Below are 24,479 nucleotides of genomic sequence, written 5' to 3' on the forward strand. Positions count from 1 at the left end.
CGGCCTGTATTTTGGCCAGGGAGGGCTGGCCTGGGGGCCTCTCTTTCCGCAGTCCCGCCCAGGGTGGCTCTCCCGGGTCTCCCCTATTTGGCCGGCTCGGCAGGGCTCTGGGCGGGGCTGGAGGAGCGTGGGGGTGGGAGGCCGGAGGAAGATGCGCGGAGCTGGCTGCGAGGCCGGGCGGCGCGGAAGGCAGAGGGGTGGGGATCTTGGGTGGGCTGCCCCCTCCCGCTCTGACCCATTCCACACCCCGCGGAAAGCAGGCGCTGCCAGTTGAATCATTCCCCTTTCAGGAGGGAAGGGGGATAAAGGTAACTAACCCCTTTCTGCGTAAGAAAGCAAAGGGAGATCCTGGGCAGCTTTGCAGCCGCTCTGTCCCACTCCTGGACCATGCACCTCTGCAGCTTTCTGCTCGGCCACAGGCGAGGACTTGATTTCTTGAGCTGAGAGCTAAACTTTGTTGACTTTTCTTCTCCCCAACAACTGAATCATGCCATGTGCCCAGAGGAGCTGGCTTGCAAACCTCTCCGTTGTAGCCTACCTCCTTAACTTTGGGGTCCTTTGCTATGGGAGCCAAGCTCAGCCAGGCCCAGTGCAGTTCCCGGACAGAAGGCAAGGTTAGTGGCTTTTCTTTATTTCCTTTAAAAACCGTGGTGGGGAGACGCGTGGAAAGTTGGTTGCTCCCCCTCCCCCACTGGCTGAACTCTGCAAAACCGTTTGGCTGAGTCGTAAGAAAATCTGGGCTGGGAGCTCAGTACCATAGGTTGTCTCAGAATTCAGTGTTGAAAGTGATGATTCCTTAATTCTTACCGAAAGGCTGCGAATCCCGTCTCTTACACACTAATGCTGAGGCAGAAAAGACCCAAGTGGTAACTGGTAACGCCCCCCCTTTTGTCTCCTCTTTGAATGCTGCACTGTTTCAATCTCTATTTTTCAAGTTCTGTACACAGAAAATGATTTTTTTTTTTTTTTTTTTAAGTTCCAACTGGCCACTGGGGGTGTTTCTAGTTAGTTTCAGCTCTGGACAGGGGAGGGGAAATGTGATTCCGGCCTCCTGCTGAGTGAGTTTGGCTGTCTTTTGGTTTCCTGGAAAGATTTAGGGCTGTGTTTTAAAAATAACAGTTCTTTTGGGGGGAAATTGACCACTGTAGGGGCTCACCTTTCCCCCTGGGCCTTCTGATGGCAGCTGGCTGCATCTCCTTGTGAATGTCCTGAAGCATACAGTGCCGTTGGAAACGCTGGAGGCGGTGTGAGGACAACTTGCCCTTTAAACCTAACACCTGGAGCAGAGGATACTGCTGTCTCTGCTTTTTTATTGGACTTGGGAGTGTCAGAGACACTCCGGTGTTTTGTGGGGAGTTCCATGTGCTTCCCGGAGAAGACAGAGCTGCAGCAATGGCCCACGTGGCTGGAGAAAGTTGCATGCGCCAAGACTGCTGTGGCACTCTGCCTGTGTCAGCTCAGCAACCACTGCCCACAGCTTTCTGGGGTGCAGGGACCCTTGTTACTGTCTCTGTTTTAAAGCTGGGGAAGCATGATGAGTTCATGGGCCCAGTTCATGGCGGAGTGAGGTTTTGAACCCAGGTAGCCTGGCTCCGGAGGCTGGCCTCTTAGCAATAATAAGGTAGGGACAACACACACACACACACACACACACACACACACACACACAGACATACAGACACACAAATGCACAGACACACCCACACACCCACAACACTGCTTTAGCAGACATGAAGTCCAGTGTTTTGCTGATTGTGCTCAAGCCTTGAGAAGCTTGCCTAGCATTCTGACCCTCTTAATCCCCAAGACCACTTGGGTGGCAGAGATCACGAGCCTGTCTTTGTTGAGGCTTTCTACACAGGGTTCTGCCTACGTTGCAAAGTTCCAACACAGCTGAGAGCTCATCTACTGTGACTTCAAGAGCCATCAGGAGCAAGTCCCTTTTGCTTTCCTTGGAAGCTGGAGCCGAGCACTGGGGTTAGATGTCAGCCAGCCAGCACTTGCTTGTGTAAACGTTCCAGATACCATCTCCCACCCCCAAGTTTAAAATAGCAGTGTTTGTTTTTCTTTGAAAAACAGCCCCTTTGTGAAAAATCCCTCTTCTGGCAGCGCAGACAGAGCCTGTGAGCACTTCCCAGGGCATTTAGAGATGACCTGGTTCAAAGACACACATTCTCGTGGGTTGGTTGCTTTTCAGGTCTTCTTGCTCCACATCTTTGGAAGCGGATTCAGCTTAGTGTGGAGCAGACGCCCCTGGGCCTTGCTCTCTCCTTTCTGGAAGGTGAGAGATGGTTCTTTTGCTTGGTCACCGCTGGGGTTACGTGCTGAAATTATTTGATATTGACAAAGAGCTGTAGAGCGCTCCGAGTTTATCAGCGATGCCCAGCTATTTAGGTTTTAAAAATAATTTTCATTCCTAAAAGTCTTTTCCCCACAATATTTGTTCTTCATAAACTTAACCAATGGACTTACAAGTAATCCACCTTTGGTCCAACAGAGAAATTTCTGAGCAGGCTTCATTTAGAACCGAGTGGAGAGAGAGAACAACTGAGAGAGAGAGACAGAGAGATGGAGAGAAGGGACGAGAAAATTCTAGGGCTTCTTGGGACTAAGATGACCTGACTTTTGCCCCAAATGGCCAACCCCTCATTTCACAAAGAACCAATGTCCCTAGATTTCCATTTCTACTCTGACATTTTTGAATTGCGCCCAAATGCTGCATGTTTAAACTCGCCAAAGACTTCAGATATCATCTCTGCCAGCCTTATTTTTCCGGAGGTGGAGTGAGGGGCCTGGGAGGTGAGTCTTTTAGTCAGCGTGAATTCGCGGACACCTAGGAAGTGCTACTTCAGCCCAGGGGTGGAGGGGAGTGCACAGGGTCCCATGGTTGGAAACATTCTGATCCTACATAATCCTTAACATTCTTTCTAGTTCTATGGGGCAGAGGGCAGAGGCAGGCTTTTAGCCCTGGGAAGAACACAGAGGTACATTCAATCTTTTCTTGGACCAGGAAAGGCAGATTCGACACTCTTGCCAGTATTCTTGCCACAGCGCTCGCCTGTGATACCAAAACACGCAGGGACTTCCCCAAGCTTTCCTGGTTCCCAATCAAGTATCAGAACAATGGGAAGCTTCAGTCTTGTGCACAACATACTGCCTTTCTGCGACAGCCATGATAGCCCCTTGGGTTCCTTATTCCTTCTACTGCCTGCAAGTCGCCGGCTGTTTCTATGATCTCGGTGCTCCCAGCAACTCGGGAATCAACAGTGCCGGCATTTGGTCCCAGGGTAGAGATGTGCTTTCGGCTGCTCAGGTTTCTGCAAGAACAGGAGTGTTTCCAGACAGAAGTTTCGAGTGTGCTTCAAGACAAATGGTCTAATCATGTATTTCTGCTACTGGGGAAAAAAAAAAAAAGGATGGAAATGATCTCATTTATTTTCTTTATGTAAGGAGACACTTCACAGTTTTGGTATTTTATTTGCGTCTGTTATCCTAAGCAATGATGGTCTGGAGGTTAGTGGTCGTAGGGTTGGTGAGCCAATCCGAAATCCTGGGGCCTGTGGTACAGCGTGGGGGACCAATACGATCCTCCACATCCCGACACTTGTAGTTTTCTACCATAAAAATGTATTTGAAAAGTTGCAACATCCCACTTGGAGGAGAATTCTGAAAATGAACTTCTGACTCTTAGAGAATTTCATTGCCCTTTTTAGTGAAGAGTCTTAGAAATTTACTGCTCTCTAAAAGAGAAATTCACCATATCAAGAGTTAAATATAGATTTAACCTAAACTGTAAAATCTGGCAGGTAAAATATTCTCTCAGCTCTCTTCCTTTCTTCCTAAGCAGAGGGTAAAAGATCACCTGGTGTTGTGAATTTTCAAAAGCACTTGTGCTGGGGCGCCTGGGTTGCTCAGTGGTTTAGAGCCTCTGCCTTCGGCTCGGGTCATGGTCTCAGGGTCCTAGGATCGAGCCCCGCATCGGGCTCTCTGCTCAGCTGGGAGCCTGTTTCCCCCTACTCTCTCTCTCTGCCTGTCTCTCTGCCTGCTTGTGATCTCTGTCAAATAAATAAATAAAATCTTAAAAAAAAAAAAAAAAAAAGCACTTGTGCCAACAGGCTTCACTCAAAGTTTCCCATGAGGTATCATCAATGTTTATGACTGAGGGTTTGGAGGCTAATTTTAAAGAAGGCAAATCAAGGTATTCAGGGCTGATAATGTATTTCTATAAAGGGGCAGACTGTGATGGGATTACAGTGTGCCTCAGTTCCCCCCACCCACAGCCTTGCTGACATGCCATCTTGATGTCTGGTTCTCAGCAGTAGACCCTTGAGAAGCCGCAAGGGCAGCCATTAGAAGGGTGGGCTCTGGGGTCAGATCACCCCAGAATGAATCCTCACCCCTCTTTTTATCAGGATGGGAATGAAGGCTAAGCTGAGGGACACGGTTAATAATATCTGTCCCAGAGAACAGTACGGATTAGACAAGACCGGGTTAGTATACCGGTATAAATGGTTAGTATAAATGGTAGTATAATGGTAAATGGTATAGTATAAATGATTAGTATAAATGGTAACGATTATTTCCTGATTTGTGCTTTCTCCATTCCTGTCATATCCCTTCTGAGCTCAGCTTTCTGTTGGCCAAGGTTGTAGCTACCTCATCTTCCAAACTAAATATGCTCTGAGAGGAAGCCAAGGTGAGCGTGGGCTTTTCCCCTGCCTCTGCTTGGAGGTTGTATCTTTATGGTGCAATGATCCCTGATGGCCAAGTTTCTGTCATAGCCACTGAGTGCTCTTAGTCAAGCACTGTTCAACCTCTATTACATTTATAAATACACGGGATTCTCACAGCCACCCTGGGAGGCAGAAACTCGTATTGTGACGCCTTTGTATAGATACGGCAACAGCAGGTGGGCTACCAACATAAATCAGACTCCTGTGGCCTCCTATTTCTGTCCACACCTATAGGCTGACATGGCTTGCTGTTTCGTTTGCAATCAAATTAAGAGGCGATACTAGTCTTAACCTCTTACTACTCTACCTGCTAAACAGGCCATTGTTATCTCTCTTTATTGCCGAGCAAAAGCCTCTTAAAGAAGTTAAGCCACCCTCTTCTTGTCAGATTATCTCCCTAGGGCAGTGGTGTAGCTTCTGATCTGTTACACTCTGCCAAGTGCAGCTGCTTCTGTACGCGAAGGGCAGTGGCTAGGAAGATCGTTTTGAAATAGAAAGCATGAGATTTCAGTATAAGGGATGCTGCCTATTGGCTCTGGGGCCTTTCTTAGGCTCAGTGTCTTTATCTATGAAATGGGAATTCCCTGATCTGTGGCACAGGTTGCGATGACCGAGTGAGAAGGGACTGATGGTCCTTGGCTCCTCGCAAGTGCTCGTTAAATGGTGACAGTGGTTGTTGTAGAGCCAACTAACGCTGGTTCTCTTCCAAACCCATTAGATGAAAAACAACTGGGTCAAGAGGTCTAAATTAGTTTGCTTTTTTGTTCTTTGAGGAGTAGGTGCTGGGGCTTAGGCAAGCTTTAGCTTTCATTTTATACTTTCAAAAATCGTGTTTAATTCTTTGAGATACAACTACAGAGACAGGCCCTGTAAGGCACAGACGAGCGTTCCCTGAGAGCATCTGGACAGGGACCACGCACAGCTGGGCCCACTGCAAGGTGATGGCTGTCCACTTGAATAAGGCTTTTCTGCCTGTAACTTCCCATCCACTGCTCACCCTGAAGAAGCCAGAGACATCACTGTGAGTAGTAGAATAAAAGAGTAACCTGAGAAGAATACCAGGGAAGCCAATTGTATCCACCCTGTTCTGACCCATCCTCTCCTTTTCTCTCCTGAGCTCAGAACTTGGTAGAATACTAAATATACTAAAGATACTAAATACACTAATATAATATACTGAATATACTATATATAAATATAGTATATTATACTAATATAATATACTAAATATATCAGATACTAAATATATACAGATACTAAATATATGTAGTATATTTAGTCAGATACTAAATATATACAGGCAGATACTAAATATTAGTCAGATACTAAATATCTGACATATATAGTCAGATATTATAGTATATATATGTATATGCATATATATGTATATATGCATACATATATACATATATATGGATATACACACACATATATGTATATATGTATCTATACATACATATGTATCTATGTACGTATATATGTATCTATGTATGTATATATATGTATATACGTACATAGATACATATATAGTCAGATACAGTATATAGTATGTATATACATATACATATATAGTCAGATACAGTAGGCAGTATGGAGATCGAGTCCATTTGACTCCGAGTTCATGGCAAGTTAGTGTCACTGATTCAGGCAAAACCCTTTTCTTTTATTTTTTTCTCTGCACTTTTGTCCCTACACCCATTCCTCCTCATGGAAAATCATTTTAATGGGTTTCATATGTATTTTTCATTTACATATGTTCTGGCTGACTTTGTATTATTGTTTTGGTGTGCTTGTATTTTCCATTGATGTCAGTGGCTCTGTATTAACTTGTTTTGTTTCTTCTTTTTCACTCAACATTGTTTTTAAAGATTTATCCATGTTGCTGTGTGATCTCTTGCTCCGAACTGCTGCGATCAGAAGCAATAGTTCTGGATTTTTTTTTTTTATGTTTAAAAAACTGAGACTGTTCATTAGTACCTAAGAGTGAAAACTCTGTGCTTGGCCCCAAATTTCATCCAAGGTTGAAACGAACGATTTCACGAAGTGTGTTGGAAGGCAGTTATCTGGGAAAAGAGGCTGTTTTATAAATGTACCCCCATTAAGTCCGGTTCTTTTAATTAACCAGCTACAAATGTACTCACTGATTGAGTGACACATCACGCGCCAGGCACCTGTGACGTGCAAGATTCTGGCCCCCAGAGGCTTCGGGAATAAAGTCTCATTAACAAAAAGCACGGTAAAATGAGGTATTCTGGGAGGTATGGAAAGTAAGGACCTGAGAGAACTTCAGCCAGGAACATTAGGAGAAAGAAGGGGGATTGGAGTTGGGACTTCCAAACCTAAGTGAGAACAGACGGGCTGTCAGTGCAACAGACAGGGTAGCGGGAAGTAACAGCCGAAACAGCATAGGCTGGAAGGCGGAATGTCGCTGGGAGACGGCAGGTGGCACTTGTTTTCTCCCCTCTCTCTCTTGCTTCCACCCTGGCTCCTTTTCTTTTCTTTTTTTCCCCCTTTAATGCAAAAGTTGGTTATTTTACTAAGTGGCTCATGGTTTGCCTTAAATAGTCTGTAATCCCGAGTGATGATTTGCTCCTGTTAGATTCCTTGTTCTTCTCAAACATCGGGCCGAGGAGGAAGGGATGGGAATTTAAGCGTGAGCAAGCCAAAAGGCGCGTGTATGTTCTCGCGTGTGGAAGGGACAAGGGTTCCTGTCTTGTGTTTTTAAAGTGGTAGTTTTCATCTTACCATTTTATTTTGTATACTTCGTTAACACAGAAAGAAAATGCGAGTTTGTTTTTTCAAGGACCCGTTTCGCGGCACGGAACGCGAACGCTGTGACTGGTGTGAAGTTTGTCGGCGTGTATACGACTGACCGACCGGTTAGCTGTTTTTATTTTTCCTCGGACCCAAGTTAATGAGAAGTTCCTGAGGCGTTTAAGCTCCTTCAAATAAACAGTGGAGCTCTGTGATTTGTATTCAAGAACTTGAGGCTTGAAACATTCCTTTCGCTGACCTTGCCCCTTTGCTAACAGGACGCCTCATGAATGAATTCATCTTAATTTGACTCTGGGAAAACATCTGCCCTCCAGAGTTGTGCCTGGGTGTCGGCTCAGACTGCCACGTGTCCTCAAGGAGGGGCCCCGAGTGGATTTGAGTTGTTCAGGGAATTTACTGTTGACAGTGTTTGCGCAGTAGATGGGACCTGCAGACTTCAGGCCAACGCTGGTATTTTGCCCTCAACACGCTTAAGTTCCGAACGGCGGAGCGTTGACCTTGCTGTAGACTCCGCCGAGAGTGCTCGCCGTCTCATTCTTTGTCTTCTCTTCTTTCAGAGCATTTTCTCAAGGCCCTGCCCGAGTACCACGTGGTGGCCCCAGTCCGAGTAGATGCCAGGGGGCACTTTCTGTCCTATGGCTTGCACCATCCCGTCACTGGCAACAGCAGGAGGAAGAGAGATGTGGATGGCTCAGAGGACCGGGTGTACTACAGAATTTCACATGAGGAGAAGGACCTGTTCTTTAACTTGTCGGTCAATCAGGGATTTCTTTCCAAAAGCTATATCTTGGAGAGGAGGTACGGGAACCTTTCCCACGTGAAGATGGTGGCTTCCTCAGCACCCCCTTGCCATCTCAGGGGCACAGTGCTGCAACAGGGTGCCAGCATCGGGACCGCAGCCCTCAGTGCCTGCCAGGGACTGGTGAGTGCCTGGGTCTCTCCCTCCCTCCTCTGCCCCCAGGCCCTGTCCTCTCGGCTTACACACCCAGTACCCATGGGTTCACACACACCTTCAGTGTGTGCAAACTGAGCCCTTGTGATGTGCGCGGTCCTGGCTGCCAAATGGGTTGGGGAAGAAAGGCATAAAAGAAAAAGTTGACCGATCTGGGAGGTATGGAGAGTGAGGGCGCTGAGGACTCCGAGCAGGGAGAGCAACTTCAACCAGGGACCGCCTGGGAGCAAGGGAGGACTCGAGTTGCGTCTTCAGCCTCTGAGGCCTCTGTGAGGGTGTTGTGCCTCACTGGCTGGCCGGCCCCTTTTGAATTTGGAAAACCTGGATTTGCACTGAGTGAGAGGCTCACTGGTGATGACGGTGTTGTCAGCAGCTTTTACGGTCTATAGTTGACTCTGTGGGCTTTGTCATCAGACTTCATACAGAAACTTAGGCGGTCAGTTTATCCCTTCATGCCTTTGTTTTCTTTTCTTTTTTTTTTTTTTAAGATTTTATTTATTTATTTGACAGAGAGAGATGACAAGCAGGCAGAGAGGCAGGCACAGAGAGAGGAGGAAGCAGGCTCCCTGCTGAGTAGAGAGCCCGATGCGGGGCTTGATCCCAGGACCCTGAGATCATGACCTGAGCTGAAGGCAGCGGCTTAACCCACTGAGCCACCGAGGCGCCCCATGCCTTCGTTTTCTTATCTATGAGTTGGAGATTGTGACAGTACCCATCTCATATACCAGGGCGTGGCTTATGGTCTGCCGACCAAATCTGTTCATCTCTTGTTTTTATAAATAAAGCTTTACTGGAAACAGATAAGCCCACACGTTTGCATTGTCTAAGGTTGCTTTCGGACTACAACAGCAGATGAGTAGTTGGGGTCAGGACTGTATGACCCATGAGGCCCCAAAATTGCTATCTGGCTTTTATAGAAAAAAAAAATTTGCTGATCCCTATAGAATAGTGTGGAAATTAAATGAATTAATATATATAAACACCTTAGAAGAGTGCTTATAAACAATATGCACTCAATGGGTGTTGGCGGCTCTTATCTTTTTTTATGTTTCCAACATACCAGGTACTAAAATGTGTGGCATATGAGGAAGTTTCCATACGTTCTTCTCTCCTGCTCTCCAGCCCCCCATCTTGGTTGTATTGCGTAGATGATGAAGCTTGGAGATGTTGAATAAATTGACTGCGCAGTTCACTTGAGCCTGAGTCTTTCTACCAGTTGCACTCTGATCCCCTCATTTTCCATAGTTTTGGGGAACCATGAATCTACTTTCTGTCTCTGTTATCTGCCTATTTGAAACCTTTGTTTTAATGAGTCCTCCAGGAGATTCTGGTGCTCACTGAAGTCTAACAGTCACCGGACTACAATAGTCACTCATGACCCTGTTTGAACATTAGGATCCACGGGGAGCTTTTTAAAAAAATTTTTTAAATTTTTTATTATGTTATGTTAGTCACCATACAGTACATCATTAGTTTTTGATGTAGTTTTCTAGGATTCGTTGTTTACGTATAACACCCAGTGCTCCATGCAGTATGTGCCCTCCTTAATACCCACCTGGGCTAACCCACCCCCCTACCCCCCTCCTCTCCAAAACCCTCAGTTTGTTTCTTGGAGTCCACAGTCTCATGGTTTGTCTCCCCCTCTGATTCCTCCCCTTCATTTTTCCCTTCCTTCTCCTAATGTTCTCCATGCTGTTCCTTATGTTCCACAAGTAAGTGAAACCATACAATAATTGACTTTCTCGGCTTGACTTATTTTACTCAGCATAATCTCCTCCAGTCCCATCCATGTTGATGCAAAAGTTGGGTATTCATCCTTTCTGATGGCTGAGTAATATTCCATTGTATATAGGGACCCCATCTTCTTTATCCATTCATCTGTTGAAGGGCATCTTGGCACTTTTCACAGTTTGGCTCTTGTGGACATTGCCGCTATGAACATGGGGGTGCATGTGGCCCTTCTGTTCACTACATCTGTGTCTTTGGGGTAAATATCCAGTAGTGCAATTGCAGGGTCATAGGGTAGCTCTATTTTTAATTTTTTTTAGGAATCTCCACATTGTTTTCCAAAGTGGGTGAAGCAACTTGCATTTCCACCAGTAGTTTAAGAGGGTTCCCCTTTCTCCAAGTTCTATCCAACATTTGCTATTTCCTGCCTTTTTAATCTTTGCCATTCTAACTGGTGTAATGTGGTATCTCAATGTGGTTTTGATTTGAATTTCCCTGATGGCTAGTGATGATGAACATTTTTTCATGTGTCTGTTATAGCCATTTTTATGTCTTCATTGGAAAAGTGTCTGTTCATGTCTTCTGCCCATTTTTTGACATGATTATCTGTTTTGTGTGTGTTGAGTTTGAGGAGATCTTTATAGATATTGAATATCAGCCCTTTGTCTGTAGTGTCATTTGCAGGTATCTTTTCCCATTCTGTGGGTTGCCTCTTTATTTTGTTGACTGTTTCCTTTGCTGTGCAGAAGCTTTTGATCTTGTTGAAGTCCCAAAAGTTCATTTTCGCTTTTGTATCCTTTGTCTTTGGAGATGTGTCTTGAAAGAAGTTGCTATGGCCGATATTTAAGAGGTTACGTTCTCCTCTAGGATTTTGATGGCTTTCTGTCTCACATTGAGGTCTTTCATCCATTTTGAGTTTATCTTTGTGTATGGTGTAAGAGAACAATTGAGTTTCATTCTTCTGTATTTAACTGTCCCATTTTCCCCAGCACTATTTATTGAAGAAACTGTCTTTTTCCCACTGGATATTTTTTCCTGCTTTGTTGAAGCAATCAGACAACAAAAAGTAGTAAAAAGTATTCAAATTAGCAAAGAAGAAGTCAAACTCTCTTTCTTCACAGAGACATGATACTTTATGTGGAAAACCCAGAAGACTCCACCTCCAAATTTCTAGCACTCATATAGCAATTCAGTAATGTGGCAGGAGACAAAATCTATGCACAGAAATCAGTTGCTTTCTTATACACTAACAATGAAACTGTAGAAAGGGAAATTAAAGAACGAATTTCATTTACAATAGCACCAAAACTCGTAAGATACCTTGGAACAAACCTAACCAAAGAGGTAAATGATCTATACTCGAGGAACTACAGAACACTCATGAAAGAAATTGAAGAAGACACAAAAAGATGGAAAAACATTTCATGCTCATGGATTGGAAGAATAAACGTTGTTAAATTGTGTATGCTGCCCAGAGCAATCTATACTTTCAAGGCCATCCCGATCAAAATACCAAAAGCATTATTCAAAGTGCTGGCACAAACAATCCTAAAATTTGTATGGAACCAGAAAAGACCCAGAATTGCCAAGGAAATGTTGAAAAAGAGAAACAATGCTGGGCGCATCACGTTGCTTGATTTCAAGCTTTACTACAAAGCTGTGATCACCAACACAGCATGGTACTGGTACAAAAACAGACACACAGACCAGTGGAACTGAGGAGAGAGCCCAGATATGGACCCTCAACTCTTATGGTCAAATACTGTTCGACAAAACAGGAAAAAATATACAGTGGAAAAAAGCTAGTCTCTTCAGTAAATGATGCTGGGGGGCTTTTCAAAAGTCCCATTGTCCATCTGTCCTCCCTGATGCTCTGATTTGATGGGTCTGAGAGGGGAGCTCAGACATCTGTAATTCTTTAAAGCTCCCTGGGAAACTCTAACATGCGGTCAGTGTTGCCGGCCAATGGATTGGCGTGAGCGGGGATTAATTAACGGTATTAGCTAATATGACTCTACAGTAGCAGCTCTCCCCAGTAATGCTCGTGTGCAGCCGGGGTTGAGAACCGCTGCTCTCAGTTGGCCCCTCTTTTCACCCTGTGCTTTGTAAGGGAGGTTGCACACTGTTTAGCATTATTCCAGGCTCGGGAACAGAATATTGGGATCTTTTCAATTTCACATGGCCCCAGGGAGCCATGAAGACAACCATCTGGGCGTTTTCATATTCAGATTCCAGATTCATATTGAGTACAGGGGCACAAAAAAGCAAATATGAACTAATGGACTAATGTGGTAGCCAAGATGATGGAAAATTTTAGATTCAAATTGCTGAATGATTTTTTTGCCAGAAGAGCCAGTCCACTTGCATTGCCTTGGAGCCCTTCACCCAGAATTGAGCAGTTAACGAACAGTTATAAAATAGGCACTAAAATCCAAAGGACTTTCTTTTCCTTTCTGTGAGCATACAAGCTGGCCAGCTTCAAGTTCATTTGCGTTTATGACCCAGTGCTCCTGGGTGGCTCAGTGGGTTAAAGCCTCTGCCTTCGGCTCAGATCATGGTCTCAGGGTCCTGGAATCGAGCCCCGCATTGGGCTCTGCTCAGCTGGGAGCCTGCTTCCTCCCTTCTCTCTTTCTGCCTGCCTCTCTGCCTACTGTGATCTGTCAAATAAATAAAATCTTAAAAAAAAAAAAAAAAAAAGAGCCAGTGCCCCTCATCAAAAGGATAGTGATTGGACGTGTGTCTGATTTCTCCTGAACAATTATCTGGGAATTTGACTTCTGTGTTTTTTAGTTTCCTTTCACCCAAACATGACCCTACACTCAAATCCACAGGATTTGAGCTTAGGACATATTCACTTTTAAGCCCCCACCCCCCAAACCTAAGGACAGAGGTGGCATTTGGGAAGGCTTTCTGAGGCTTATTTTTGTGAGTCTATTTCTGAGTTTTATGTTCTATTCCACCAGTAGAATCTTTATTACTGTAGTAGCCATATAATTAGTCTAGAAATCAAGTAGACCGATTCCTGCCATGTTACATTTTTTCAAACCTGCTTTAGTAATTCTTGTTCCTTTGCCTTTCCCTGTACATTTTAGAATAATTGGACCACAAAAATTTTCTGAGATTTGGTAGGAATTACGTTAAATCTATATATATAGAGAGAGATTTGGGGAATTAACATATGTTATGTTTAGTCCAATCCATGAACACAGTAGGTCTCTTCCGGTTCTTCTCGTGAAACTTATCCAGGTTGACTGGTGGGACTGAAAACGTCCAAAATACTAGGTTGTCCGTCCTTCCCAAGGTGAGAATTTTGCAGCTCCTTGGGCCCTCCCTTCTAAATCTCACTCTGATGGCATTTCTCACCAGGAAATCTCCCAGCCATTAAGTGGGCGGTCCTTACCAAGGGGCAGGCCTGTACCACCTGTCAGGTAGTTAGTGTGATTAGAGAATGAGGCTGTTAAGTGGAATTAATAATTGCCTTGTAATTTTTTTTTTTTTCTAATTCACTTTTCTGGATCAGAGAATTTATTTGGGGAAAAATTAGTGAAAACTTTTTTGCAAATTTGTTCCCTTGGTTTGTTCACTCCTATTTATTCTTGAAGTATTCTATTTTGGAGAGTTTTCTGATTCTGAATTAGTCTGGTAGAACGATAGTAATTTCTTCTGTGCAGAGCCTCACTGTGTCCCCTGCTGCTCAAAGATGGCCGCTGGTGGGATGACGGCATTTGATTCCCGGGGAGACTTAGCTCATCGATTCAGAGCAGATTTGGAGAAGAGTCTGCTCTGATGGAACCCAAGTTTCTATGGCTCGTTAGTATGATTTACGATTTCTTTTCAGTCCAAAGAATTCCAGTGCCCTTTTCCCTTTTGATAGGTTTTTAAGTGTGCAGCTTGTCTCGAAAGCTGTGGCAAGAACCTTCATTTCCGTGACTGCCTGAACCCTCATAGGCCCCTTGCAAACTATTCCTGCCTGAAAAAAATGAATAATCCCATTAGTCAGCCCTGCTTATCTCACACCACTATAGATAACAGCTTCAAATACTTGAGAAAAGTATCCTGACCTTTTGTCTCTTGTTGGCTGAGTAGGAGGAGTTGGTCTCTTCACCGACAGTGCTGCGACACATCAACAAAACTGTTCTTGTCAGGTCAACAGTGAAGGTCATGTTGCCCGTCGGTGCCTTTCTGATTTCCTTGTACTTGTGTTTCAGCACTATGTGACACAATTCCTATTTTTAAGTATTTTTTTCTCTTCGCTTAAGTGACACCACATTATTATGGTTTTACTCCTACCCACCACTCTGAGAGTTCCGTCTCACCCTCCTTTGCTCCTTTCTGTATCTTTTAATTAATAGAGTGTCCCAGGGCTTGGTCTGTGGCTCCCTCTTCTCTCACTTGACCCTCTTATTAGGTGATCCTGACCAGCCCCAAATGCTATCAACTTCTCTGTCAGCCTGTCTGTCCGTCTGTCCATCTCTTCATTCATCATCTATCATTATTATCTATAGTCTACCTAATGATCTATTTGTACAGTTACCTGTTTGCCTTTTGTATCCACCTGTCTATTTCTCGCTCCTCTGTCATCGTATCTTTCTCCATCTCTTTATACTTATGTGAATAACTACTCAATTTATTTATTTATTTGATATTTCCTTATAACTCCAGCTCTTGGCCATCTTATATGTATGCCTAATAGGAATCTTAAATTTGACACGTTCAAAGAAATATTCTTTTTTTTTTTTTTCCTGAGGATTTGATTTATTTATTTGACAGAGAGAGGGAGAGAATGAGCACAAGCAGGCAGAGTGGCAGGCAGAGGGAGAGGGAGACGCAGGCTCCCTACTGAGGTGGAAGTCCAACCCAGGGCTCCATCCCAGGACCCTGAGATCAAGACCTGAGTTGCAGGCAGACGTTTAACTGACTGAGCCACCCAGGCGCCCCCAAGCAATATTCTCTATTCCCTCCTCCTGTCATCTTCCCGATGGCTGTACGTGTCAACTCTGTTCTTCTGGTTACCCAGGCTCAAACCCATGGAATTACCATTGACTCATCTACTTCTCTCCCACTCTGTATTTATTCCTGTCAAATCCTGTCAGCTCTTCCATCCCAGTGTGTGCAGAATCTATTACTCGTGTCACCTCCACAGCTAACACCCTAGTCCGCTCGTTCTCAGCAGTAGTTTTGCCCTATAGGGATGTCTAGAGATATTTTTGGTTGTCACACCTGGGAAGGGGGAGATTGCTTCTGGATTCTAGTGAGAGATGTTGGAAACTTTCTACAGTGCACAGAACGGCCCTCTGCAGCAAAGGATTATATGGTATAAAATATCAATCGTTTCGAGGTTGAGAAACTCTCCTCTAGTTCTAGTCACCATCCTGTCTCTCCTGGACCACAGCACTAACCTCCCAAGTGGTTCCCCACTTCCTGTGTTAATTCCCTGCAAGTCATTTCTCACAGCGGTACACTGGACTTTTGAACACATTTATAGAGCGGTGCACTCTGCTGCTTAAAATCTCCGCTTATTTCCCACCACAGCAGGATAAAGTCCGAATGTCTTGTCCTGGCTGCCAGGCTCCCTCTGACCTGCTCCTGGCCTGCCTCGCTACCCTTCTGCCCCATCCCCGTGGCTTCCTGCCTAGTTGTGCAGTCTCACTGACCAGAATTCTCTCTGGCCTCATCGCCTTTGCGTTCATGTTCTGTCTAGAATGCTCTTCCCTCAGACTTCCACGTAGATGCCCCTTCTTGTCTCTCAGATCCCCGGTCATGATCTTCTCTGGCCGTTCAGTCTACAGAGACACCTCCAGAGTTCCATCACATTGCCTGTTTTATTTTTAAAAAGAACCGGCAATACCTGCTCTTTTCTTCTCCTTTTTGCCTAGCTCTTCTTTCCCTCACCCTGTCTTGTTCACGCATGTTTAGCCGTGTTCCGTAGTAAACCTTCAGTAAATCATGGTTGAAGGAATGGACATGTTTATTTCAGCCGTTAGCCTTCTCCTGACCCACGTTTCTGCAGACGGTCCCTGGCTGTGGCTTCACGATGAGATTATGGTTCCTCAACGACTCAAACAAGGGCCGGAAAGCCATCTATTGACTTCTAAAACATAGTCTGCTGAAATGGTCCCTGAGTCACTTCGGGTGGGTTCCCAGGGCACTGGCTCCTCATGATGGCGGTGTGATGTCGCTCTGCTCTGTGGCCCTCCTGGGTTCATCACTCTAAGAACGCTGGGACTGCCACCATCATGTTGAGTTTGGGAAGGGGACATTGCTGTCAACTCTGCTATTCTCTTCTGGGCTTGGGTCAGACCTTTTCTTCTTCTTCAAAGTGTAATTTTTAGTAAGACTCTTTTAGAAAGTTTGCATTAAAAGGAAGGAAGGACAATACAAATAATGACCTGAAACTTCTCTTCGCTTTGGCTGTGCTGGGTGTAGGCTGAGCTCCAAGAGGGTTTCTAACCAAGTGCTGGGCTTTTGATCTGTAGCAAGGGTCGCCCCACTGTTAATCCCCCTGCTGAGGGGGACACAGAAGCATAATTGTCTCCTGAGTCCTGGGCCCAATCACGAGCCTCTGAGAAAGGAGGAGAATACCTCCACCCCAGAGTCAGGCCCATCTTTGTTTCCACTTCTTCTTTCCAGGTGTTTCTTGTAAGGAAAAGCTACTTGCTTCAGGGGAATCCCCAACCGAAGGTGGCTGGGCCCCCCAGGGCAGTTTGTGCTTTGCCAACCCCATAAAAGCACCCCATCACAGGGACCAGTGAGGGCTGAAATCCAGCTCTCACGCTGCTAATGGAACTAAATCCTAGTTTCAGGAGGAAGAGAGGGCTTTTTATAAGCTTTTTGCCCAAAGTGGAGCCTCTTTTTTTTTGTTTGTCAACTTAGGTGCCTTTTAAAATTCATCTGTCTGAAAGGGATACCTTTATAATTTCATCTGTCTCTCTTGCATACCTTCTTGCAATTTGCCCAAATGTGTGCTATTAGAATAATCCCGGAGCCGCCTACCCACAGGATTTGGGCTGGCTCTGTGGCCCCCAGGTGACAGTCACATGAGGACACAGTCTCCCATTGTTCGCACGTTTCCCAAAGCCGGAGGTGCTCAGTTTCATATAGCAGTATGGAGGGTTGGGCTATGTATGGGCATTAAGAGCAGATCCTTTTCCTTTTTTGTTTTTTCTGAAGATTTTATTTATTCATTTGACAGAGAGAGAGGGCACACAAGCAAGGAAATGGCAGGTAGAGTGAGAGGGAGAAGCAGGTCCCCCACTGAGCAGGGAGCCCGATGCAGAGCTTGATCCCAGGGCCCTGGGATCATAACCTGAGCCAGAGGCAGACGCTTAACTGACCAAGTCACCCAGGCGCCCCAGGGGATCCTTTTCCATTGACATCCCGAAAGTCTTGACCAAAACGTTTTCCCAACCTCTTCTTCAATTCAAGGTGAAGAACAAGTCTGTGTCTATTTCCCGAGACTATTCGGTTCTTGGCTTCGGATCTCCAGTGAACAGCTGCTTGAGCTGGACTGAGGGAGGAGGCTTTCTCAAGAAGAGACGGTTACATAAATGCTCAGATCCTACCGACATGTCAGAGAAACACATTTCCACCCAATACCCATGTTTGAAGGCATCCCTGTTTTCCTTGATTAGTCAGCTTTGCATTGAGGTGAAGAGAATTTTGATTTATGTCACCAGAACAAATGGAAGGTATGCTCAAAAATGAGATTTAATTCTAGGTTGTGGGCCACTATGAAGCCTTGGAGTGGTCCTCCAGCCTCTCACTACCAAGACCTCAGTTTTTGCTACCACATGCTGTTATAGCACTGTAACTCTGGGAACTTTGTTAGGTTCTCATTTCCATAAGTGCAAGAATTAAGTCTTCTCTGTGTTTCGCTGTGCAGATGCTATCAGTGACATGAGTGATATGTAAACCTCTAAGCTCAACGATGGCGCCTCCACTGACAGAGGGGTGGGCTTCATACCACAAGAGTCCCTCAGTGTGGGTCAGTTCTTGACCCAGAGGAAAGGTCTGCGTGTTCTTTTTCCATACGATCAAAGAATGTAACCATTTCTGCCCTCTTGTTCTTGAACTCTGGCTGAAGGGGTGATGTAGCCAAGGAATGAAATGCACTGGCAGAGCTGTGTGGGAAAACTTCCCCAGCATGGCTTCTTGCCTTGCTTCCTGATCTGGAACTCTGTGGCTTGTTTGCAGAAAAGGGTCGTTTTGAGTTGTGGGATGCCTCTGGGTCAGGGTTTGTTGTTCCTCAGCAGGAGGGATGGAAAGAAAGGCTCTGTGTATCCGCTAACCCTGCTCCCAGGCTGAGGAATTCCCTGTGACCCCTGACCTTTGGGGGTTGCCCGGTCAGACCCATGCTTACTCTGACGTGAGACTTTGGAACAGGGCCTCTGGCTGGCGGGAGAGTCCCCTCCTCACCATCAGTGCTTTGTGTTTGAGGCTCAGAAACATGAGTTTCCCCTCGGCCTCCTTCTTTTTTGTCTTTCTGCTTCCTTTTCAGTTCATCTTGTGAGTTCCCAGCATGATATACAGGAAGTGAGAGAGAGAACTGAAGAAACTGTATTTCAAGAAGCGGCTTTATTTTCTTTCTTTTACTGGGTTGTGAGTTAAGGGCCTTCTCTGTGGACCAAGCACAGGTCAGGAGCGAGAATGACCTTCAGCTAACCGGAGCTGAGAGGCCAGGTGCTCTGTTGTTACTGGTTCATTACTTGGCTTATGGATTCACACAAATTCAGCTAGAGATGTTACTCTCTCCTCCCTCCTCTGTCTCTCTTCTCTGAAGACTATTTGGAATCTCATTTCTGTTTTCATTACAGAGACTGAAGACAAAATGTCCAGAGTTTCCCACTTGATGTTCCTGTATTAACATTCCTCCTCTTTTTTGATGGAGTGTGAATCATAAGTCCAGGGAGCTTAAATATTAGCTTTCAGAAAGCTCTAGTTCCTTTCACAAATGTCTCCTTTGACTAACAGATATTAATAAGAGCTTTGAAAAATGAGAAAACAGGAGGCCTGAGTTTTATGTTTTGTAACTGAAAAAAATGTTTCACTTGGTTGCTGGAGATGATCTTTCAGTGTGACCTAACTGATTTATTTTTGACCAGACAACCTATGTCAGAGGGACACGGAACCAGGTCTGTGGAGACTTGGCATATTTTTCATACAGAGCAATCACGCTGGATTTGGGAGTCGGAGGAACTGGGCTCAATCCTACCTCTGTGTGATCTTAGTTGAGACCCTTTGCCTTTTTTGAGTCTGTTATTTGAGTGGATTGAGTCCTTGTCTGAAATGTGTGGCCCTCGGACCACTGGCATGAACATCGCTTGGGAGCTTATTACTAATGCAGATTCTCAGGTCCTACCAGGATTTCCTGAATCAGAACCTATATTTTAACAAGATCCTCAGGTAATTTGTATGTGCATAACTATTTGACAGGCATCGGTCCACCGCACCTAGAGACACTAATTCTGGTTGAGTTCTCCTTTCTACATACTGCAACCTTGTGGCAAATTGTTGGCCTGAACGTCTCATGAAGCTTGGAAGCAGTAGGGGGCGATGCTGCTGTCCCAGTGGATGTTGGTGGATAGAAGGTTGGAAGAGGAATCTTAGATAATGTGATTCAAAAAAAAAAGACTGAAAAGATACCTGAGAACTTGGGAGCCAATGAGAGGGGCTCTGCTGGCCAGGGGTGCTCTCTGTCATCCTTTGCTTCTCTTCTGTCCTCCCCGGCATTTTGTTATACTAGAACCCTCGGCCCTGGCATGGAGAGCTCTTACCAGGACAATTTCCCGTTGTTCTCAAGTTCTTTAATCTCCTCCCTGATGAGTATGCTAAACAATTATCTTTTGTTTTGGGGTCTTCATCTAAGCTGTTGAGAACAAATAGGCTTTCCTGGCCTTCCAAAGACTAGGAGAGACCCTAACAACTGATACTGTTTAGACTTTCATTCCTGCTCCCAAGAGGATGGAGCCTTGCTGATGCTAAGTTTGGGTCAACAACGAGGAAACCTTGATGTTTATAAATACTCCCTTAAGAGATTGTAAGTGTGGAGTTTTCCAGGATGTTCAGGAAAGTCTAGGAATAAAGGGGCAATGGCAAAGCAAGAATGAGGCTTTCCCCTCAGTTCTGGGAGGATGTTCTTGCAGAGAGGGCCCCTTTCTCTTGCAGAGAGGGCCAACATTCTCAGCTTATCTCTTATGACTGATCCTCCCCCCTCCCTGACAAGCTGTGGGTTTTCTGGGCTTTCTCTTTGGCTTTTCTTCCTTTTTCTTACTCTTGCTGTGTTTTAGATATTTTTACTATCTTTTGTTTTTTTAACAGATCTGTAACAGGAACACATGAAGTTGAGCAGTTAGCTAAATTGAGGCTTATTTAACTTATATAAGTTTTAACTTCCAAAACAGGTATATTTAACTTATATAACTTTATATGTTACATATTTTATAATATATGTTTTATATGTTATATATTACTTATAAATTCTTCAAGTAATTTACATCAGTTATATATAATAGTATATATTAATTAAATTAATCATATTTAGTTATACCTCTTATATATCATTTATTAAATTATATTTCTTTCTTTCTTTTTTTTTTGAGAGAGAGAACATGCACACTAGAATGAGCCAGAGGGGAGTTGTACAGAGGGAGAGGGAAAATCTTAAACAGGCTCCATGCCCAGCGTGAAGCCCAGTGCAGGGCTGGATCTCAGGACCCAGAGATCATGACCCTGAGATCATGACCTGAGCCAAAATGGAGAGTCAGCTGGTTAGTCAACTGAGACACCCAGTTGTCCCAATTATATTTTTAATCTTGGGTCACCTAGCTGGATTAGTTGGAAGACCATGCAACTCTTGATCTTGGGGTCATGAGTTTGAGTCCCACGTTAGGTGTAGAAATTACCTAAAAATAAATAAATACATAAACTTAAAAAAATTTTCTTATCTCCTTTACAATCTCTGTGTGGCTTGATAGAGAAAGAACAATGGAAATAGGCTGTTCTAGCAGAGCTTCCGGATGAGATGGAGTTTATTGGAAGAAGAGAAGCAGACTCTGGTGTGTGTGTCTGTGTGTGTGTGTGTGTGTGTGTGTGTGTGTGTGTTAGGTATGAGAAGAGGGCACTACCTAATGCAGAATAAGTCCACAGAAAGAGGTTTTTATCTAAAGCTATGTTGCAGGAGAAATGGCTGAAATCACAGTTACAGTTATAGTTACAGTTATAGTTAAGTTAGTTAAGTACAGTTAGTTAATTTACAGTTACAGGTATAGTTAAGTGTGTAAAAACAGCCTTGACCCCTATTCATTTGAAATTGCATTGGACCGGAGGGTACATCTGAGCTTGGATGATGACTGAGGGACAACCATCCAGTCTCCCTTCGGGGTGAGTTTTCTTTTTTCTCTGGAAGGTTGTGATGGCAGTAGCCATGGCAAATGACCAGGAAAGGATTTTGAGATCCAGTGATAAATGCTTTACATCCTTTCTCTGGAAAGGATTTGCTCTTTCATTAGTTAATTCTATTTACATTAAACTGTTTTAATAGAGAGACGCAAATTTGGTAAGCAGGCTTTTCTTCCTTTTTACTCGAATCTCCAGGCCAGTCCCCTGAGATTTAGGCTTTTATTAATCAAAAACATCGGACCTGGAGTTGAGGGACCTGTGCTTTGTGTCCGACACTCCTGGCTCGCAGAAGCGCTAAGGCACATCCCTTCACACCTGTGGTCCCAGGTTTCTGGTCTGTGAAAGGAAGGTGATGATTCATGGGCAGCTAAAAACCTCTCCTTGAAAAGTAAATCTGAAAAATTAAAGTCAACCTGGGTGGCTCAGTGGGTTGAGGCCTCTGCCTTCGGCTTGGGTCGTGATCCCAGGCTCTCTGCTCGGTGGGGAGCCTGCTTCCTCCTCTCTCTCTGCCTGCCTCTCTGCCTACTTGTGAGCTGTCTGTCACATAAATAAATAAAAATCTTTAGAAAAAAAAATATGTGAGAGTGAGAAATTGTGTTCTAGGCTGAGAGGTGCCAGAGGTGGGTACTGACATTTTCTGTGCTGTGGAATTGGATGGCTGGCAGAAGGAGGATGCTGATATGAGAAATTTCCCAGTGATAATTTTCCCTGGAGATTTCCTAAGGTCACTTCAATGAGAGGCATCTAGTGTTTAGAGCCTGGCAGATTCTTGAGTTAGATAGATTTTGGTAAATTTGGGCAAATGATCTTTGAGATTGTAATATGTGGCTAATCTAATAACACCTTTTTTTATTGTTGCCTGTAAGGATTAAATGAAATATTGATTACATAACACTGTCTTTTACAGAGCAAAGGTTTGAGAAACTGTAGCCATTACTATTATTGATACCATTATTTTTCATGTTACTGTTACAATCGTAGAATAACTAGAAGATTCAGTTCTCTAGAAAATGGCTTTTCTAATGTTCAAGTATTTATTCCCATTTATTTAATTCCAGTTATTTATTCAAATTAAAATTATTTATTCCTATTTATTTGCAGTGCCCTGGGATTAACATATACTTTATTATTCATCATTTACTCTTTTGGACAAGAAAATTAATATTTTCAATTACTTCTTTTTCCTCACACACATTTTTCTGCCTTAAGCTTGGGCATTTAAAGTTTTTACTCTCTTTCTGCCCGTCTTCACCTTTTATTACTGATCCAGAGGAAGAAAAAATAATGTAGAGTACAAATCACCCCAGGAGAAGACTCCAGATTTTCCTCCCCAGTTATAATTGTTTTTTGTTTTGTTTTGTTTTTGTTTTTTGTTTTTTGTTTTTTAAGCAGGTAATACATTCATGAGCTGCAACATTTAAAAAATACAAAAAGACTTATGAAGCAGCTTGTACTGTCACCGACCTCTGCCTCCCAGGGACTTCCCAGAATTGCTCTGCCTAGCCTTCAAGAGGTATTATTCTAGACTACTTTTGTGTGTAGTAAAATACACATAACAGAAACTAACCACTTTAATGTCTGAAGTTCAACGGCATGAAGGACATTTGCATTCTTGCACAACCCCAGAACTGTCTCAGCTTCCCAAATCCCGTACCCATTAAACTACAACTCCCCATCCGAGTCTTCCCCTCCGCTCTTGGCAACCCCCGTTTTACTTTATGTCTCCATAAATGGGACTACTCTAGGGACCTCAAAGAAATGGACTCATACTGTATTTGTTCTTTTGTGACTGGTTTCTTTCAATTAGCATAATTATCTTCAGAGTTCAACCATGTTGTGGCATGTGCTTCTCCCCCCCCCCCACCCCACCATGGTTTTACTGAGGCATACTTGGTATTCAGAAAAATGACACAAAATTAATATATCCAGAGTAGTACATTTGGAGTTATGTATGTACTTATGTTACTGTTAACACAACCCAGGTAATAAACATACCCATCATGTCCAAAAGTTTCCATGTATCTCTTTTTCTTTCTTTCTTTTCCTTTTCTTTTTTTGTGGTAAGAACACTTGACATGAGGTTCTTCCTCTGACATTTTTCAGTATACAACACCTTACTGTTAACTACAGGCTCTCACGTATAGCAGATCTCTGCCACTCACTCCCCTTGTACAACTGTGACATTTATACCCATTGAACAGTTCCCCATATCCTTCTCCCACACCATCTGATAACCTCCCTTCTAGTCTCCACTTTACACCATTGACTATTTTTGATGCTTCTTTTAAGAGGAATAATACAGCCTTCATTTTATGATGGAATCATGTCACTGAGCATAATGTCTTCCAGCCCCATCCCTGTTGTCACGATAGTGGAGTTTCCTCCTTTTTTAAGGCTGTGTAATATTCCACAGCATACACATTTTCTTTACCCATTTATCTATTGATGGACTTTGGGTTATTTTCATCCTTCAGGTTTTATGAGTAATGCTGCAATGGACATGGGAATACACATATCTCTTTGAGATTCTGATTTCAATTCTTTCAGATATATTCCTGGAAGTGGGATTGCTGGGTGACATGGTAGTTCTATACTTAATGTTTTTTTTTTTTTCAAAGCACTATCTATATTATTTTCCAGAGCAGTTGCACTAATATTTTATATTCCCTCCAACAGGGTATGAGGGTTCCAATTTCTACACATCCTCCCCAGCAATTCTTAGCTTTTAATTTTTTAAATCATAGCTATGCCCAACAGGTATGCAGTGATAGCTCATTTTGGTTTTGATTTGCATTTCTTTGATGACTACTGATGGTGAATATCTTATCATAGACCTGTTGACCATTTGTATTTTCCTTTCTGAGGCTGAATAATATAGATCATTAATAATCTAG

The 24,479-nt window shown here is 43.9% G+C and overlaps 1 protein-coding gene across 9 annotated transcripts in view; it reads left to right on the forward strand.

Annotated features, from left to right (window-relative positions):
- The window catches only part of ADAMTS12 (ADAM metallopeptidase with thrombospondin type 1 motif 12), a 290,253-nt gene continuing 265,774 nt past the window's right edge, over positions 1-24,479 (forward strand). For 4 of the 9 annotated variants that reach the window (XM_032337660.1, XM_032337662.1, XM_032337663.1 and 1 more), the window contains exons 1-2: positions 3-614; positions 8,066-8,430. In XM_032337660.1, coding sequence (XP_032193551.1) covers positions 488-614; positions 8,066-8,430 — 492 coding nt within the window. In that variant the 5' untranslated portion in view covers positions 3-487. Of the gene's footprint in view, positions 615-8,065; positions 8,431-24,479 lie in introns of those variants that run through there. The other 5 variants (XR_004284258.1, XM_032337661.1, XM_032337657.1 and 2 more) reach the window with 5 other exon arrangements.

Source organism: Mustela erminea, chromosome 3 (genome assembly GCF_009829155.1).
Source record: "Mustela erminea isolate mMusErm1 chromosome 3, mMusErm1.Pri, whole genome shotgun sequence".
Taxonomy (NCBI): domain Eukaryota; kingdom Metazoa; phylum Chordata; class Mammalia; order Carnivora; family Mustelidae; genus Mustela; species Mustela erminea.